Consider the following 19,052-nt stretch of genomic DNA (forward strand, 5'->3'; position numbering starts at 1 on the left):
TACATGAGCTGTTTGTATATTTTGGAGATTAATCCCTTGTTGGTCACTTCATTTGCAAATATTTTCTCCCATTCTGTAGGTTGTGTTTTCGTTTTGTTTATAGTTTCCTTTGTTGTGCAGAAGAAGCTTTTAAGTTTAATTAAGTCCCATTTGTTTATTTTTGTTTTTATTTTCGTTACTCTAGAAGGTGGATTAAAAAAGATACCGTTGTGATTTATGTGAAAAAGTGTTCTGCCTATGTTTTCCTCTAAGAGTTTTATAGCGTCCGGCCTTACATTTAGGTCTTTGATCCATTTCGAGTTTATTTTTGTGTATGATGTTAGAGAATGTTCTAATTTCATTTTTTTTTACATGTAGCTGTCCAGTTTTCCCAGCACCACTTATTGAAGAGACTATCTATCTTTTCTCTGTTGTATATTCTTGCCTCCTTTGTCATAGATTAATTGACCATAGGTGCATGAATTTATTTCTGGGCTCTCTATCTTGTTCCATTGATCTATATTTCTGTTTTTGTGCCAGTAACATATTGTCTTGATTACTCTGGCTTTGTAGTATAGTCTGAAGTCAGGGAGTCTGATTCCTCCAGCTCTGTTTTTCTTTCTCAGGATTCCTTTGGCTATTTGGGGTCTTTTATGTTTCCATATAAATTCAAATTTTTTTTGTTCTAGTTCTGTGAAAAATGCCATTGGTTGAGCTGTGTTCTAAAAAGCAGAAGTGGGACTTCCCTGGTGGTGCAGTGGTTAAGAATCCGCCTGCCAATGCAGGGGACACGGGTTCGAGCCCTGGTCCGGAAAGATCCCACATGCCACGGAGCAACTAAGCCCGTGCGCCACAACTACTGAACCTGCGCTCTAGAGCCTGCGAGCCACAACTACTGAAGCCCGCATGCCTAGAGCCCGTGCTCCGCAACGAGAAGCCCCTGCAATGAGAAGCCCGCACATCGCAACAAAGAGTAGCGCCCCCCCCTTGCCTCAACTAGAGAAAGCCCGTGCACAGCAACAAAGACCCAATTCAACCAAAAATAAATAAGTAAAAAAAAAAAAAAAAAAAAAGCAGAAGTTAGCCACTCAGGCGAGGGGGTTCAAGGTATTTGCAAAATTTGGAAATAAGAAAGCATATAGGATTCAGGGGAACTGAATTTCTTAGAACACACCTGGTACATTGTAAGCGGTCAATAAACAGTAATCAAAAGTGCTTGTATTTCTTCAACGTTTCAGTAACAAGCACTGTGCCAGGCACTTTATAGGCATTACTCCTTGAATCATTGCTGATATACTATGACATAAGTACTAGTATTCCCAGTTTACTGAAGAAGACATTCAAACTCTGAGAGGTTAAGTAATTTGCCTTAAAACAACAAATGATGATGATGATAAAATCATCATTGTATGAATTAAGGCTGCACCAGTGTAGAAATAACCTGGAAAGATCAATAATCACAGGATCTATGTGGACCAAGTCTGTTAATGTGGTGACTTTGCAGCTAGAGCAATGAGCTTCTTGGAGCTCATGGATTAAGGCAGTTGGTGGGAGAGGTTAGGAAGGGGACGGAGGGAGAAGGCAGGAGGCTGCAGCCTGCATGGTGATGCTCCTTACATGGCATCCCAATGGTGGATCCCACGTTGTGGCAGCTAACTGGGCAGAGGCCACAACACAGGTAGCGTTTGGAGGTGCAGAGACGGGTGTTGACCTCCTGGCTTACCGAGCCTCCTGCGCTGGGGTTTTTTTTTTTTTTTTCTTTACCATCCACTAGCTTCTTTAACAACTACAGTCTGCCTCTGACTCCTTGGATCAGGCCAAGGTTGGCAATGGCCCCTCATTGTCATATCCAACAGACTTCTCCTTTCTCATCTTTCTTGACTTTTCTCTGCACTTGGTGCTAAAGACCACTCCCGCTGCCCTTAGCTTTAGAACAACGTCCCAGAATTCTGGAGAACATCTTCCCACCCTCTTGGGCTTTGGTCAGGGTAATTGTTTTATGCATTAGCCCTCTTGATGCTGGTTACCATCTGGACACATCTCGTTGCCCCTACTCCCTGGGCAGGGATGGAGATCCTCACTCTCTAGACACGAGAGCTTCCACTCCTATAACAGAAGTGGTTGGGCTGATTTCTTTGTGTTGGTGCAATGAATGGCTGAGGCTGGTGCTGACAGGTGACAAACTGCTCGGAACCATGGGGCCGAAGGCACTGGGGCTGCCGTCAGGATGCCCGGAGAGAATGAGACATCGGCTCTCAGAGCCTCGGATGTCCACAGCATCAAATGTCAGAGAGCCCATTGTTTAATCAACCCTGTGTTGTAAGGAATCCAAGCGATGCTCATACAAGTTCCCAGGACTCACTCACAGGCAAGTTATATTAAAAGGAATGGGAGGAGGGAAAGAAATTTGTGCTGGAGTGCGTGTCTGTTTCTGAAACCCCAGAACAGTATCACGCTTTCTCTTACGGCTTTGTGTGCAGCCAATTAGAGAACTTTGCTTCCCTGCACCTCCCCTGCCCACCTCTGTTGGCCTTGATGTGTCCCCCTTGATGATGGGGCTACATCTTCTTTGGGACTGGTTCGTCCTGGACTTTTCTTTTTAATTTTTATTTTATATTGGAGTACAGTTGTTTTACAATGTTGTGTTAGTTTCAGGTGTACAGCAAAGTGATTCAGTTATACATATACGTGTATCCATTCTTTTTCAGATTCTTTTGCCATATAGGTTATTACAGAATACTGAGTAGAGTTCCCTGTGCTATACAGTAGGTCCTTGTTGATTATCTATTTTATATATAGTAGTGTGAATATGTTAATCCCAAACTCCTAATTTATCCCTCCCCACTTCCTTTCCACTTTGGTAACCATAAGTTTGTTTTTGATGTCTGTCTGTTTCTGTTTTGTAAACAAGTTCATTTGTATCAGTTTTTAAGATTCCACATGTAAGTGATTATCATATGGTATTTGTCTTTCTCTGACTTATTTATTTCACTTAGTATGATGATCTCTAGGTCCATGCATGTTGCTGCAAATGGCATTATTTCATTCTTTTTTATGGCTGAGTAATATTCCATTGTATATATGTGCCACATCTTCTTTATCCATTCCTCTGACCATGGACACTTAGGTTGCTTCCATGTCTTGGCTATTGTAAATAGTGCTGCTATGAACACTGGGGTGCATGTATCTCTTCAAATTATGGTTTTCTCTGGATATATGCCCAGGAGTGGGATTGCTGGATCATATGGTAGTTCTATTTTTAGCCTTTTAAGGAACCTCCATACTGTTCTCCATAATGGTTGTACCAATTTATATTCCCACCAACAGTGTAAGAGGGTTCCCTTTTCTCCACACCCTCTCCAGCATTTATTGCTTGTAGACTTTTTGATGCTGGCCATTCTGACAGGTGTGAGGTGATACCTCATTGTAGTTTTGATTTGCATTTCTCTAATAATTAGGGATGGTGGGCATCGTCCTGGACTTTTTTGCTCACCGAGGATGGCGGGTGGTGGCGGTGGTAATAACACGCGGACTGCCTGCTTATGTACCTATCAGCTCTGCTAGGCTTGAGGTCAAGGATGAGCCTTGTTCATGGTTATGTTTCTAGCTCTGGCACTGTGTCAGGCACACAGCATGCATGCAATAAATACACAGGGAATGAAGGAATCAATTTGCAGTTGTCTTACGTGAGAGAGAGGGTGGTACTGTGAAGAGGGCCCTTTGGAAGCAACAGAGCTGGGTGGCAATTATAGTTCTGCCACTTAAATACATACGACTTTTGATCAAGTTTATCTTTTGCATTTAAAAAATGATAACGTTTGTGATTAAAAAAGATAACATTTGGGGACTTCCCTGGTGGTCCAGTGGTTAAGACTCTGCACTTCCACTGCAGGGGGCGTGGGTTCGATCCCTGGTTAGGGAACTAAGAGCCTGCATGCCAGCAGAGCATGGCCAAAACAAAACAAACAAAAAACCCAAAAAACATTTGTCAAGCACCTAGCACACCACCAGGTGCATGGGGGGGGGGCGGTGTTTGTAAACGTCTCTCTCCCTTCCTCAGCCTGCACAGGCTGCAGGCACCCTCGGGTCCTCCCACGAGGCTCACGAGGCGTAGACGGGCACAGTTGGGGTGATCCCTATTTGAAGAGAAGGCTGAGATTCCCCCGTACCTTTCTGATTTCAGCTTATTCCTGGAACTACGTGGGCGCGGTGCAAACAGAACCAGTGAGCAAGCCGGCAGATGGTGAAGAGCAGCAGGGCTACCGCGGCCACAGATATCAGCCAGTGAGAAGCACAGATAGGTGCATGTGCACGTGTACATGTGTGTCTGTGGCTCTGAGAAGCCCCCTGGTCCCCAGCTTTCCCCCACACCCCTTACATTGCCTACCTTCAAGAGTACCAGATAGAATCATGGCTTCCAACCAGAGCAATGGGAAATCATCTGAATAACACTTTTCAGGACTTAGCAACCTACCTCTGGGCAGAGAGGGCAGAGGGAGCAGAGTTAAGCTGTGCTTATCATCTGCTCAGATAACTGTGGAGGCAGACCTGGGCACAGCCCGTCCCAGGCCTTGCTGCACTCCCCTGCACAGGAGGCCAGGTAATGGGGTTTGCTCAGATTCTATTATAGTTGCCTAGGAAATGAGCTCCCAGCAGACAGGCTTCCAGGAGGTGTGTGGGGACAACAGCAAGGACTTGCAAATGAGGAAGATAAAGCTGCCTACAGGGCGTGGCACCGTGAGACTGACACATCAGGGATGCGGGCAGAGAGGGGCAGAGCCATCTTGAGAGCTGGGGGGGCCCCCAGGGCCAGCAAAACTGGGTGGTTCCTGAATTGATGGCACTAACACATCCAGAGGGAGAAGCTGTCAGGCAGGGAGGGGCAGGAAGGAAAGAGAAGCAAAGAATGAGCTTTTGGGGGCATGTTAATAAAAGAAAAAACTATCGTTGACTGCGCCCGGCTCTGTGCCAGGGACTCTGTAGTCAGAATCTCATGTCCTTCTCAACATCCTTATTCATTCCTATCTAATTAATTACCCCACTGCCCCGTTTGCTCTTAGCAATCACGGCTGAACATCCAGCGGTGCTTTCTGTGTGCTGCCCCGGGTTAGCTGTGAGCTGGAGGTTAACTGGAGGGCCATCAAGAGTTTTGCAGTTCAGAGGGCAGCTCTGGGGCAGCCTGCCCAGATTCAGGCCCTACCTGGACACTCACCTGCTCGTTCTCTCCAGCAAGTTACATCTTTGTGCCACTGTTTTGTCCTCTCTGAGATGGGGATATATCAGGACTTGGGCTGTGGGGTTTTGTACGAAGTAAATGGATTATCTCATGTAGAGCTTAAGACAGTTCTTCAACGCATAGAATGCACTTGATAACTACAACCTGTGAGGATGATCATGGCCATCATGATGATGGTAGAGATCAGCCCATCAGGCGTTTGGATCAATAAACAGGTTAAGCACAACAGCAAACAAATGGCGGGAGAGGGTGTGGAGAAACGGGAACCCCCCCCGCCACATTGTTGGTGGGAATGTAAATTGGTGCAGCCACTGTGGAGAACAGTATGGAGGTTCCTCAAAAAACTAAAATAGACTTGCCATATGATCCAGCAATCCCACTCCTGGGCCTATACCCAGAGAAAACCATAATTCAGAAAGAGTCATGTACCACAATGTTCATTGCAGCACTATTTACAATAGCCAGGACATGGAAGCAACCTAAGTGTCCATCGACAGATGAATGGATAAAGAAGATGTGGTACGTATATACAATGGAATACTACTCAGCCATAAAAAAGAATGAAATAATGCCATTTGCAGCAACATGCGTGGACTTAGAGATTATCATACTAAGTGAAATAAGCCAGAGAAAGACAATTACCATATGATATCCCTTATATGTGGAATCTAAAATATGCCACAAATGAACTTATGTACAAAACAGAAACTCACAGAGCAGACTTGTGGTTGCCCAGGGGGCAAGGGGATGTGGAGGGATGGAGTGGGAGTTTGGGGTTAGCAGATGCAAATTATTATATATAGGATGGATAAACAACAAGGTCCTACTGTATAGCACAGGGAACTATATTCAATATCCTGTGATAAACCAAAATGGAAAAAAATATAAAAATGTAAACATATATGTATAATTGAATCACTTGGCTGTACAGGAGAAATTAACACAACATTGTAAATCAACTATACTTCAATAAAACAAACAAACAAATATTATAAAAACAGTAAGCACAGAACGCCTTTGGATAAGCCAGGATAAGCAAGATGTCTGCTTAGTGATGCTGTGCCCGTGGGCATGTTATTTCACCCAGGCATCCTCATCTGTTAAATGAACTGCGATGAGGTTAAATGACAAAATACATGCTAAAGTGCTTGCGACAGTGCTTGGCCTCTAATACGTGCTCAATAAATGTTAAATGCTACAGTAGAAACAAAATGACGAATGTACACAAGGGAATGCCACCTGGTAATGTCCCTCATCGAGCAGCCAGTCGGCCTCGCCTGGCGCCACCTGTCCTTGGCCTTGTTCACATTTCTGTCCTACATTCAACCAGTGTTTACAAAGCCGCCATCATGTGCCAGGGGACACGTGATGGGGGAGGGCGGTTAGATGTCATCCTGCAGAGAACACAATAAAACTGGAATCTGTCACTCCTGTACACTCTCAGGATATAGTCTCAACCAACGTGGCACGTTTGTCCCCTCGAAAGCGAGGCAACATTTGCAAAGCAAAGCACAGAGATTTAAAGCTTCAAGCACTGAACAAAGGTGAGGATTCTGCTGGGTTAGAGAAAGAGGCGAGAAACCTGCCCCAGTCTCATGGATGTGGGACGTCCCAGCTGACAGAGCTGTCTAGGCCTCTACCATTCTGGAACATTCTTTGAACATGCCAAGATATTTCATGCCTTTATACCTATTACTCCTTAAAGCCTGAACTGAACGATCACCTATTTTCGAGGCCTTCCCAGCCCACCCACACTGGGTCGTCATCTTGTGAGTCTGAGCTCCCGTATCATCTTTTATCTCTGTACCTGTATTGATACTGACAAGAGCAGCAGCAGGGCGTGCAGCTGGAGTGCCCCCTAGAATGTAACCCCATGAGGGCAGGAACCCGGCCTGTGCTGTGCACCGCGAAAGCCCCAGTGCCTAGAACAGAGCCTGGTCATGGCAGATGCACAGTGTATACCCATGGAATGCAGAACATGCCAGGCATGTGCTAGGTGCTTTCCAAGTACTATTCCATTTAACCTTCCCAGAACCTTAAGAGGGAAGAAAGAATATGATCCCCACTTCATAGGTGGAAAGTTTGAGGGTTAAGTACCTTTCCCAAGGTCCAGTAAATGCTGAGTAAGGAGTGCTCAGTGTTGAGAGGCAGGTCGAGCGAATCCAGAGACAGCACTGTCACAATGCAGCACACTGCCTGGCACATAGTAGGTGCTCACTCAATAGTTTTTGGAGTGAGTGAGCATGAGTATATAGTTTCTCATTTCATTAAAAAAAAAAAAAAAAAGAGATGGTTACACGAAGTTACCAAGCTGTACTGAAGGTGGCAGTTCGTAACAGTGGGGGTTATGGGCGGGGGCCTGGCAAAGACGTTCATTTCTGAGTGCTGAGAATGGGCCAAAGCACAGAAAATTAACTTCTGTTGAACACCTACTAGACCCCTGCAAGAAGCTATTACTAGCCCCTATACTAACTGAGGAAGCAGAGGACTGGGGAGACGAAATAAGCAACCCCGAGTCACATCCCTGATAAGCACGGTAGCACCTGCAGGCAAAGGCAGGTCTGCGTGACTTCCGCCATGCCTGCTGAATTTCACTTGACATTTCTGAAATCAGGAGTGAAAGCTGCACATCTCCACCCTCATTTTTTAGAAGACACAGGTGAAGGGGTGGGAGTGATATTTTAGTGAAACTCTGCAGCTATGCCCATGCATATAACCGATTTCATTATTTTCCAGTTGATCTGTTTGTTTTTGCTATGATAATAGCTGGTTGCTAAGCAACTGCTCAGGGAGCTATGATGCTGAACTTTTTTTAGTAACCAAGTAGGCTCCCCAAAAGGGGTGATATGGGTAAGTGTTTGGGGGTCTAATCGAAGGGCTGCCAATCAGCCTGCTCCGGTATCCTGAGTTTTGAGAGGGATCTAGCCCCTTCCGTTAATGAGCAGGCTACTGTAGAGGGGGTGGCCACCTTCCTCCTCTGACACTAAGATTTAACCTCTCTGGGGCCTCAGTTTGGTCACCTGTAATAACACTTACCTCACACAGAAGAAATTTTTCCTTAAGCTAATGGGAAGTCAATATGGTTATCTTCACATGAAAAGGACAGTGCACGCTTATTTGGGACTTCTGATAGAATCGTATTCCTTACCAGTTCTCAAAATTCTAGTTCCTAGAAATGATCAAGGTCAGAGGTCATACCGACAAGGGATTAATCTCCAAAATTTACAAACAGCTCATGCAGCTCTATGTCACAAAAACAAACAACCCAATCAAAAAATGGGCAGAAGGTCTAAACAGACATTTCTCCAAAGAAGACATACAGATGGCCAAAAAGCACATAAGACGATGCTTAACATCACCAATTATCAGAGACACGCAAATCAAAACTACAATGAGTTAGCACCTCATAACGGTCAGAATGGCCATCATCAAAAAGTCTACAAACAATAAATGCTGGAGAGGGTGTGGAGAAAAGGGAACCCTCTTGCAGTGTTGGTGGGAATGTAAATTGGTGCAGCTACTATGGAGAACAGTATGGAGGTTCCTTAAAAAACTAAAAATAGAATTACCATATGATCTGGCAGTCCCACTCCTGGGCAGGGCATATATCTGGAGAAAACCATAGTCCGAAAGGATACATGCACCTTAATGTTCACTGCAGCGCTATTTACAATAGCCAAGACATGGAAGCAACCTAAATGTCCATCGACAGAGGAATGGATAAAGATGTGGTACATATATACAACGGAATATTACTCAGTCATAAAAAAGAATGAAATAATGCCATTTGCAGCAACATGCATGGACCTAGAGATTATCACACTATGTGAAATAAGCCAGAGAAAGACAAATACCATATGTTATCACTTATATGTGGAATCTAATGAAAAAAAGAGATACAAATGAACTTATTTACAAAAGAGAAGCAGACTTACAGACATCAAAAACAAACTTATGGTTACCAAAGGGGAAAGGTGGGGGGAGGATAAATCAGGAGCTTGGGATGAACACACACACACTACTATATCATAAGATAGATGACCAGCAGGGACCTACTGTATAGCACTGGCAACTCTACCCAATATTCTGTGATAACCTATATGAGAAAAGAATCTAAAAAAGAATGAATATATGTATATGTATAACTGAATCACTTTGCTGTATACCAGAAAGTAACACAACATTATAAATCAACTATACTCCAATAAAATTTTTTTAAAAAAGGTCAGAGGTCACAAACTGGTGGTCTCTGGGGACGAGAAGGTTCTATTCATCCTGAAGACATGTTTGGTCTGACTCAACAGTATTTAAACTTTTTAAAAAATTAGTTGTCAATACTAAAAATTAAAACATGAAAATCCAGGTTTCTAGCTCCTCTTGAAAAATATAAAGACCTCAGCCTTGCCCTCTACCTTCTCCAGAGCAATAATTCCACAATCAGAATGCAGAGGTGGCAGCTGCCTGAGATGGGGGCTCCAGTCTCCCTAGTGAATTGTACTCAGCATCCTTGGTTCCTTTAGGCCAAGGTCCTGGCCCCAGCAGGCATGTGTGTTTGTGACTCCTGACATAAGTCCATTTATTCATTTCACAATGAGGAAACAGGTTGAAAAAAACAGAATTGTTGGAAGTCACACGGTTTTTTACGGCACAGAGTGCGAGCTGGAAACAGGGTCGCAGCAGGTGCCTGTCTACCGTGACACTCAGAGTCAATGCCATGATATCCTGCTTAGTCCAGGAAGGACGTGGGCACAGCAGACCAAGAGGGGGCCAGCACGAGACACAGGCCAAAGCAGGCAGGACTTCTAGGTACAGGCTTTTGAAAAGGAAGTCTCAGGTGACAACATTTGAAAGAGGTTCCCTGTTTTGCCTTCCAAAGCCCAGCCACCTTTGCAGACAGTTACTGATTCCAGCTGCGGAATCTCTCTCTGGTCCATCTACCTGTCTCTGCTGCTACTTCTGACCCCTTCGCTAGGCCTCCAACACCTCTCACCAGAATGAACACAAGAGTCCCCTAACTTATCTCCTCTGGCCCTACTGACTGTGAGCCTTCCCTGATGCAACAAGAGTGATCTTCCTTAAATGCACATCTAATCATGCCATTCTCTCAGTGATCTTCCATTACCCCACCCCCACCCCACCTCATAAAGCCCAAACTCCTTAGCGTATTTTATGAGAAGTCCTGAGGGACCCACCCTGGCTTACATTTCTGGCCACTTCATCTCTTGCTGTTCTCCCCATCAGGGCTCTGGCCACCTGCCTCTCCAGAATGGATCTCTCTCTCTACCTGGAACATCGTCCCCTCTCCTGGCCAACTCCAGCTCAGCTTCAGGCCTCCATTTAGATCTAACCTCTCCAGGACATCCTTTCCTATACTGCCTCCCCCCCAGATGAGGCTGATAACCCTGGAAGAGGACACACCTATCACAGTACCCAAGGAGTCTGCGTCTTTGCTCAACTGTCATTCCTGTTGGTCTAAAGCTCTAGGATTCACAGATCCTATCTGTGTGGTTCACAGATATGGGGGCCCCTAAGGTGCCTCGTAAATGGTTACTCACTAAATGAATGGATACTATGGATGGAGAAGAAAGAATCCGGAAAGTCCCACTCTCTTTTCACTCTAGACGGAAGTCGCTTTGCTTCTCTGGTCTGTTTTCACATGTGCAGTAAAAGAGCACTGGGCAAGATCAGTTATTCTCAACTCAGGGTCTCTGCACTCCTATAGGGCCTGTGAAGAAAGGAATGGGGTTTCAGGGGCAATCTGCAATCTTTCAAAATGCGTGAGGGGAACCACACACCTTCTTGTGAGGAGGTGGCTAAAGGCCAACTCAAACTTCAGGTGACTGTGCAGTAAGGAAATGCTAATTAACGGGCAATACCAGTTATCTCACATTGGGTAAGGTCATGATTAGCAGTTATTGATGTCTTTGATCAATAAAACATACGAAGATGACATAAAACGCAGTCTGTTCATGTGTAATGTTTTTCAAATCACGAGGCCCACGAGGCAAAATTATATAGTCTTTGGATGGGGGAGCAGAGACCACAGACTTTTAAGATGGGGCCAGTTCACCTTCAACAAGCTGGAAGGAAGTCTCTGCGGGTGCTCCTGAAGAAGAGCCCCAGAAGGTGGGCTGTGGTCCGATAGCGAAGCCTCTCTCTTGCTGGGGGAGGGCAGCCCTCACCCCTACCGTCTGTTCCCTTGGAAGCCCCACCTGACACACCCAGAGCCTGACATCATCCTGCAAGCTGCAGAGGTTTCACAATTCACAGGAATCAGGGGCTGAAAGTGCTGTCTGGCCACACGGGGGCGCCCTCACTCCACACACTGGGATCCCAAGGCCCAGCTGGAGCTGGAAGACAGCTCCATTCCTGGAGTCCCTGCAGGGTCAGGAGTTAGGGTTCATGGTGCTCCCTACCACAGCCGATGCTTTTTGGGAAGACACCTCTCATCCTCCCCGACAGGGTTATGTTGACTCGGGGTTGCTCACCTGTTGTTGTTTTTTTTAAAAAACATCTTTATTGGAGTATAATTGCTTTACAATGGTGTGTTAGTTTCTGCTTTATGACAAAGTGAATCAGCTGTACGTATACATATATCCCCATATCCCCTCCCTCTTGCGTCTCCCTCCCACCCTCCCTATCCCACCCCTCTAGGTGGTCACAGAGCACTGAGCTGATCTCCCTGTGCTATGCGGCTGCTTCCCACTAGCTACCTATTTTACATTTGGTAGTGTATATATGTCCATGCCACTCTCACTTCGTCCCAGCTTACCCTTGCCCCTCCCCGTGTCCTCAAGTCCATTCTCTACGTCTGCATCTTCGTTCCTGTCCTGCCCCTAGGTTCCTAAGAATCGTTTTTGTTTTTTTTAGATTCCATATATATGCATTAGCATACGGTATTTGTTTTTCTCTTTCTGACTTACTTTGTATGATAGACCCTAGGTCCATCCACCTCATTACAAATAACTCAATTTCATTTTCTTTATGGCTGAGTAATATTCCATTGTATATATGTGCCACATCTTCTTTATCCATTCATCTGTCGATGGACACTCAGGTTGCTTCCATGTCCTGGCTACCGTAAATAGAGCTGCAATGAACACTGTGGTGCATGACTCTTTGAATTACGGTTTTCTCATCACCTGTTGTTCTTAACAAAGACAGTCTGGAAGGGACTCCAGCTGCTCAGAGGGGAGAGACTGATGCTATGGCATCCCAAGATAACCCTGGAAGGAAACCTGACTCAGAAAGTGGACAGAGAATAGTCTGCCTTCCCTTGATCTAGAGAGCAGGGCAGGGAGGGAGCTCGTATCACATCCATGCTCTGGCTTTAGTACCAAAGGTTTAAAGACTCTTGTGGGAGCTCTTTTGAGAGTGAGACAGACAGTTAAGACAGAGACAGACAGAGACAGAGACAGACACACACACACACACACACACACACACACACACACACACACACAGGGAGGGAAGTCGTGGAGGCCAAGAGACCAGGAGAGAGAGAATTCAGACCCTGCTCTGTTTGGGACAGTCATAAACCCCAGAGCAGCCAGACAAGTATGAAGCAGGGCAGGCTGCAGACCTGGGGTCCGACAGACACTCGTTCAAATCCTGGAGCAGCCTAGGTGCACCCGAGCAGGTTACTTTGCTTCTCTGAGCCTCACCGTTCACCACAATAAAAGGGAGGGGGTAACCATGCCTGCCTTTTGGGCTTGATGTGTGGCTCCAGCAGGACAATTAATATATGCAAACCACCCCTCATGGTACCTGGATCAGGTAGGTACTCACTTGGCAGCAGAGATAACTCATGTTGACAAACGACAGTGATAAAGGATTAAAACAAATTTTGACCATTTACATCTTGTGACTTTAGCTTGCTCACGTGGGGACTTTTGGGCTAGGTGAATTCTACAGTCCCTTCCAGTTCAGATGGTTTGTTATTCCATAATAAACGCAACAAGCTGAGAGCTTTCCCCAGCTGCTGGACGCCTGCCCACCCCCGCCCCCCATGGGGAGAGCTGGAAGGAGTCCCAGAGAGTCAGGCCGGCTGACCCCAGCTCCCACTTTACTGTGAGCTCCCCATCTTGCTCCCAGTCTCCCGCTGGGAACATAAAGAATGATAATAGTACCCGTGGCAGTGACTCCGCAAGGGAAGGAAATGAAATCCCACCTGTCATGCATTCAGAACAGTGCCTGGCACTCAGCGAGCACTTCAATAAATGTTAGCCATCACCACCACTTTGATTTGTTTTCCAGAATATGCAGTGATCTTTCTAGAATGGTTAGATGAAGGTTGTCGGATCCAAAATTGGAAGAGGAATGATATGTTTTCATAAAAGCTATAGGAAGAGCATTAGACTGGGAGACAGGAGATGCTTCCTGGACCAAGCTCTGCCATAAACATTTCATGAGGCCAACTGGGGTTCTAGTCTGATCATCGTAAAAATGCAGACACTGGATAGCCTAAGTGCCCCTCCAAACCCGGCAGTCAGGGGCCGTTTATCTATGGGTGGACTTGGGCCGGTGCTGTCCCCTTCTGGGTCTTGGCTGACCCACCGACAGAGGGAACATTGGACTAGACGACGATCCTAAAGGGGGTTCTGGCCCCGGCACTGCCCGCGCCTGAGCCCCATGGGTCCTCACCTGAGGTACTCATAGAGTCCGTACATGGGCAGGAAGTCGATGTCGGACAGGAACATGTAGGGCGTGCCCACGTGCTTCATGGCCACGTTGCGCAGCAGGTTCACGGGGTAGAACTGGCCCTCCTTGTACACGATGTGGTAGGCCACGTTGTGGCGGCCCATGAGCACCTCAGAGCCCTGTGCGTAGCGGAGGAACTGCTGGGCCTCAGCGTCCGACAGGTAGAGGGCCAGGCTGATGGGCCCCTCCCAGTGCTTGCAGATGGCCTCGAGCATCTGGAGCCTGCAAGAGACGGGACACCTGACCCATCCGCGCATGCGCGGGCCTCATCTGCGTATACGGGTGTCATCTGTGTATCCCCGTGTCATCTGTGTATCCCCGCTTCGTCCCGTCCGCTAGCCTGGGGCTGGGGAACTACGTCTCCATCCACCGTTGGTCAGTCAGCGCCAAGTCCAAACCCCTGCTCTAAGTGTTAATCACTGTGTGATGGAGGCCAAGAACCAAACCTCAGTTCCTTTATCTATAAAATGGGCACAAAAACACTCACCTTTTTGTGTCTAGTTTTTGAATGCTTCCAACCAGAGGGGTGATATGGAGAGAGTCACATCCCACAATACTAAGCTTTTTCTTTTCAGACTCCTCTTTTCAATAGTGGGTGGGGAAAAAATACATGAAATGATGTAAAGATCCCTTTCCAGCTTAAAACTCCTATACCTCTCCTTCTCCCTCAGCAAAGGTATACAGCAGCCCCACCGCTCCCCTGAAGCAGCGACCAGCCATAGGAGATTTAGCCAAACTGAGGCCATGAGTTACAAGGAGCATTAAAACAAGCAGTAAAAACAAGAGTAATAATAAACAGAATTACTGACTCATTACTATGCACCAGACACTTCCCAGAATTCTCCCCCAAACCCTGTGCCCCATCTGTCATTTCCCCCGTTTTCCTGATGAAGGAATTGAGGCTCTACATGTCCAGTCAGCTTTGGTTTTTGGACTTGCACCAAATGTGTATGGCTAGGTTTCTGGAAAGGACTTTGAAGACAGTGAGAAGAAAATACTCTTGGGTGTCTGGCAAAAGGCAAGGAAAAAAAACCATGTGAATGTTGGGGACAAAAGCGAGGCTGGGGTGACGGTGTCTTCATTTTTCAGAGCAATTATTGCTCCAGGGCGCCAGGCAATTTTGCAAGGCTACCCGAGAGGCGCTGAGCCAGGGAGAGTGAGGGTGGGGTGGGAACAGAGCCCAGAGGAAAAAATGAAAGATGCTCCCAACCAAGAGGGTTCTGCAAAAATGTCTGAAGAGAAATCTAGAAAAATGTTCCCTCCCCCCACCCCCCAGAAGCATTAGAAGTGCCCGGTACATAAAATCTATGGTTAAGAAACAGCAAAAGCCTATTTCAATTTTTCCCTACCCAGCAAGAGGTACATAATCAGCAGTCTCCTGGTCAGAATGCCCACTTTATTCGGACAATTACCAGGAAATAGATTCCATGCATTTCCATGCTTCTAAGCAAAAGAAAATGGGCACACCTATCTTGTGTCAATGGCTTTCCTGATGGACTTTCAGTTTCCTCCCAGTAATTCCGTGAATTGGTATTGTGTGGATTTGCTTCCTCTTTCACTAAGGAGGATTAAGATATTCATCAGGGTAAAATGCCCTCCATTTCTCATACTTTATAGCACTTGTTAATCAAATTGACCCCAGCCAGTTTTGAAAGAGGCACTACATTCTCCACAGTGCTTGATTTCACTGAAATTTGTGTTCGGCCTCTGCTACAAGGGCCCTGGTTTCTGCTGGTCTCTTGAGAATCTGGGATTTTGAATTATCCCACCTGCACCTCAGTTGCACTGTCTGCAAAATGGGAGGACTCTGCACTTGGATGAGAGAGATGTTTGTACCAATCCTTTAAGATCTGGGGAGTACAGGGCAAGGATAATTTCTACTATGTGGACGTCAGAGCTGCTAAAGGGAGTGGACGCAGGCGGCATGTCTGACCGAGTGTGAAGAGAGACCAGCTTCTGCTGTGGATTCTCCCGCTGCCCTGGTTTTGGACTCTGTGTCTGAGTTTTCCGAGCAGGGAGCAAGCCCTGCCTGGTCCAGCCCCATCTTCCCACCTCTGCGAAAAGTTTAGAGCGAGAACAGAGACACAAAATACTTAGGGTTCTCAGGAGAAAGGGGTTGCTGATGTGACAAACATCATATCCACGCAGACTCCACAGGAAATGGTGCCAGATGTTCCAAAGAAACTGACTGAGTGAAAACGAATCATAGCACAGTCACTTCTGTCTCTCTGCCACTAGCTCCAGTCTCTCTTTTCCCCTTAAAACCAAGCTCTCTGCCAGGACCCGAACAACAGTCAAACAGACAAACTGAGCGAGGTTCATCATAATGACAATGATACATAAAGCGTGATCATGAGACAATACGTCCCTACCATTTATCTGGTGCTCACAGCGTGCCGACACATTTTGGCTGTTGTCATTTGTAACATTTACAGTAATGCTATAAACATAGTGGAGATTCTCATCACTGTTTTACAGGTGAGGAAGCTCCAGGAGGTGAAATGACTTCTTTCAAGTCACAGAGCTACAAAGTGGAGGGGCTGGATCCGCACCCAGGTCTGACCCCAGTGCCAGGGAACCAGACCACTACTCAACATGAACCGGTTTTTGGCTGAGAAAGATGTCCCCAAATATCTTCTCATCACCTGTTTCCCCAAACAGAAACGTGTTCTAACCTTGGTGTCAGCTTCCCTCTATTCCTTCCTCCTCCTCCTTGGTCTCTCTTGGAGTCCAAGATCCCCCAGTCTCTCCATCCTTCTCCTGGTTGTTTCTCCCCACACCTATTCCCTAAGGTCTGTCCCTGTGCAGTTCCTGTTGAGTTTTGTGCCGAGTCTTTCTTTGGTGTCTTATGTAGGAAGACAAAGGATCTGGCACAGCAAGGACTTGGGCCAAGGGAGAGTGTTTCAAGAGCCAAAGATTAATTCAAAAAATGGGTAATTCCTACCCGTTTGGAAAGAATCTTTGAGATTTTTAGTCTGATTATAACATTGTTATGATGAAAGGCCTCGGCCTCAGAGAAGAGCATGACCTGCGGAAGAGCACACCGTGTATGAGAGGAAGGGCTGACACGAGGACCCCCTGTCCTGATGCTCTGTCCCATGCTCTCTCCCCTCCCCCATAGCGCCCGCCATCGCTTCATGCTGGGACGAGGAGGGCAAAGGCTCAGGAATGGCCAGAGATATGTCTGGAAGACCTAGAAAGAAGCAGGGCTTCCCCCAGGGAGTCCTACTGAGACAGGAAGCCCCAGACAGTCTGTGTAGGTGAAGGGGAGCAGGCAGGGAGATGGATGATTCGAAACCAGAAGACTGGGGTTGGAAGGAATTCTAGAATGTCAGTTGGCCAAGCAGCTCAGGCAGGTGGCCACTCAGCCTCTGCTGGAATGGGGAACCCACTCCCTACAAGGCAGACGACTCCAATCTGGTACACAGAGCAAGGCAGGCTGCGGGGTACAGAGGGCAACTGTGGGTTCGGGGCTCAGGCAGAACTGGGTTTGAACTCTGACCTGTGTCAGTATCTCTGGGCAAGTGACAATAGTTCTTTGAGCTTCCATTTCCACATATGCATAGAGGGGATAATAATACCTTTGTCGATGACAAAATGGCTACAAATTCCTCTCCCTCTATCTATCTACACCTTTTGGTAATACCCTCCGCCACACTGATTCTGGGCTGGCCATGGGACATGCTTTGGTCCACGGGGCATTAGCAACGTGACACAAGCAGGGGTGCTGAAAAGTGCTTGTTTGGTGGGGCTTGCCCGGAGCTGCTCTTGGAACCTTGCGAGCGCCGCTGTGTGAACAGCCTGCTTACTTATGACTCTCAAGTGTGTGTCACAGAGCTGGAGGTGCAGCAGGCACTCGTACGTGACAGCTGTGATTTCCTCCTCAGGTTCAACTCCTCCCTTTGAAACACGTGCTCCTCCAACAAATATCCAGCGAGTATCTGCAATGTGCAGGTATTTTCCTGGGCCCCAGAATGAACGAGAAAGACAAGGTTCCTGCACTTCTGGAGAGAAGGAATAAACAAATCAAGGTAAGTTCAGAGTGAACTGAGTGCCAGAGGGGCAACAGAACAGGAAACAGGATAAAGAGTAACGGTGAGGGCAGGCCTGCAGGAGAGGTCAACGTGAGCCCCAGATCATGAGAAGGATTGGCCTTGAGAAAGCCTGGGTGAAAAGCTTTCCAAGAAGAGGGAAGAGCCCTTGGGATACAGAGTTTAGCACGCTCAAGTAAGAAGAAACAGGACCAGTGTGGATGGCACGTAGGCAAGTGAGGGGCAGAAGGAGAGGAGGATTTGGGGGCTGGGCAGGTGCCGGGTCATATGGGGCCTTCAAGGTCACGGTGGACGGCTCTAATACTATTCTAAAGGCAATGAGAAAGCATCATGTGACCAGATTAAGATCGCCCTGGCTGTCACATGGGGAAAGGAGTACCTCTCACTCTCTAGAACGATGCTTTCCAAGCTTCAGCTGGCTCAGGATCACCTGGGAGCCTTATTACAACACAGATCCCTGGGACCCACTGTAGAGATTCCCGTTCGGCAGGCCTGGGATGGGGTCCCTGTATCTGTGTTCTAACAAGCTCCCAGAAGATGCTGTGCTGCCAGCGGAGGGATGGGACCGACAGGATGGGACCCCATTAGCTCAGCTCATGTTCTCCTTCCCCCGCTTGCAGAAAACAGAGAGAAGGCCATCAGCCACATGATTCCCTGGAACTGTAGCTGGTACTTCAAGGACTTCTTCCAAGGAGCAGGAAACAGAGCAAGCGTCTCCCGGCCAGGTGGCAGGGATGCTGCAATCAGCATCCCTCCTAACCAGCCCGCTCCGTCCTTTCAACCATTCTCGTCCGCTGCTGGGATGGGAGGGAAGCTTCCTGAGCGAGCGCCTGGGCGAGGAGCCGCCCTGCCAGCTCCACAGCTGCAGCAGGCAACGTTCATTCTTTCCGAACGGAATTCTAGAGGGAGCTGGGCACGGGAGCCTGCATGCTGGCGCCCCTAATTCGTCGTGGCACTCACGTAGGGCCTACTTCTGACTCAAAGGTTTACAAACACACCCGAAATGTTTCCTCAATTAAAAATCAATCCAACAGGCACCAGTCAGCCTGCTGCATCGTAATTGGATATGCGGGATGGCGGCGTGG

General features: G+C 47.1%; 1 protein-coding gene across 3 annotated transcripts in view; it reads right to left on the bottom strand.

Annotated features, from left to right (window-relative positions):
- The window catches only part of LARGE1 (LARGE xylosyl- and glucuronyltransferase 1), a 598,897-nt gene that overhangs the window by 16,654 nt on the left and 563,191 nt on the right, over positions 1-19,052 (bottom strand). For 2 of the 3 annotated variants that reach the window (XM_036864770.1, XM_036864769.1), the window contains exon 12: positions 13,859-14,137. The exons of the other annotated variant lie outside the window; for it this stretch is intronic. In XM_036864770.1, coding sequence (XP_036720665.1) covers positions 13,859-14,137 — 279 coding nt within the window. The remainder of the gene's footprint in view (positions 1-13,858; positions 14,138-19,052) is intronic. 3 annotated transcript variants of the gene reach the window in all.

The sequence above is a fragment of the Balaenoptera musculus genome, chromosome 10, assembly GCF_009873245.2.
Source record: "Balaenoptera musculus isolate JJ_BM4_2016_0621 chromosome 10, mBalMus1.pri.v3, whole genome shotgun sequence".
Taxonomy (NCBI): Eukaryota; Metazoa; Chordata; class Mammalia; order Artiodactyla; family Balaenopteridae; genus Balaenoptera; species Balaenoptera musculus.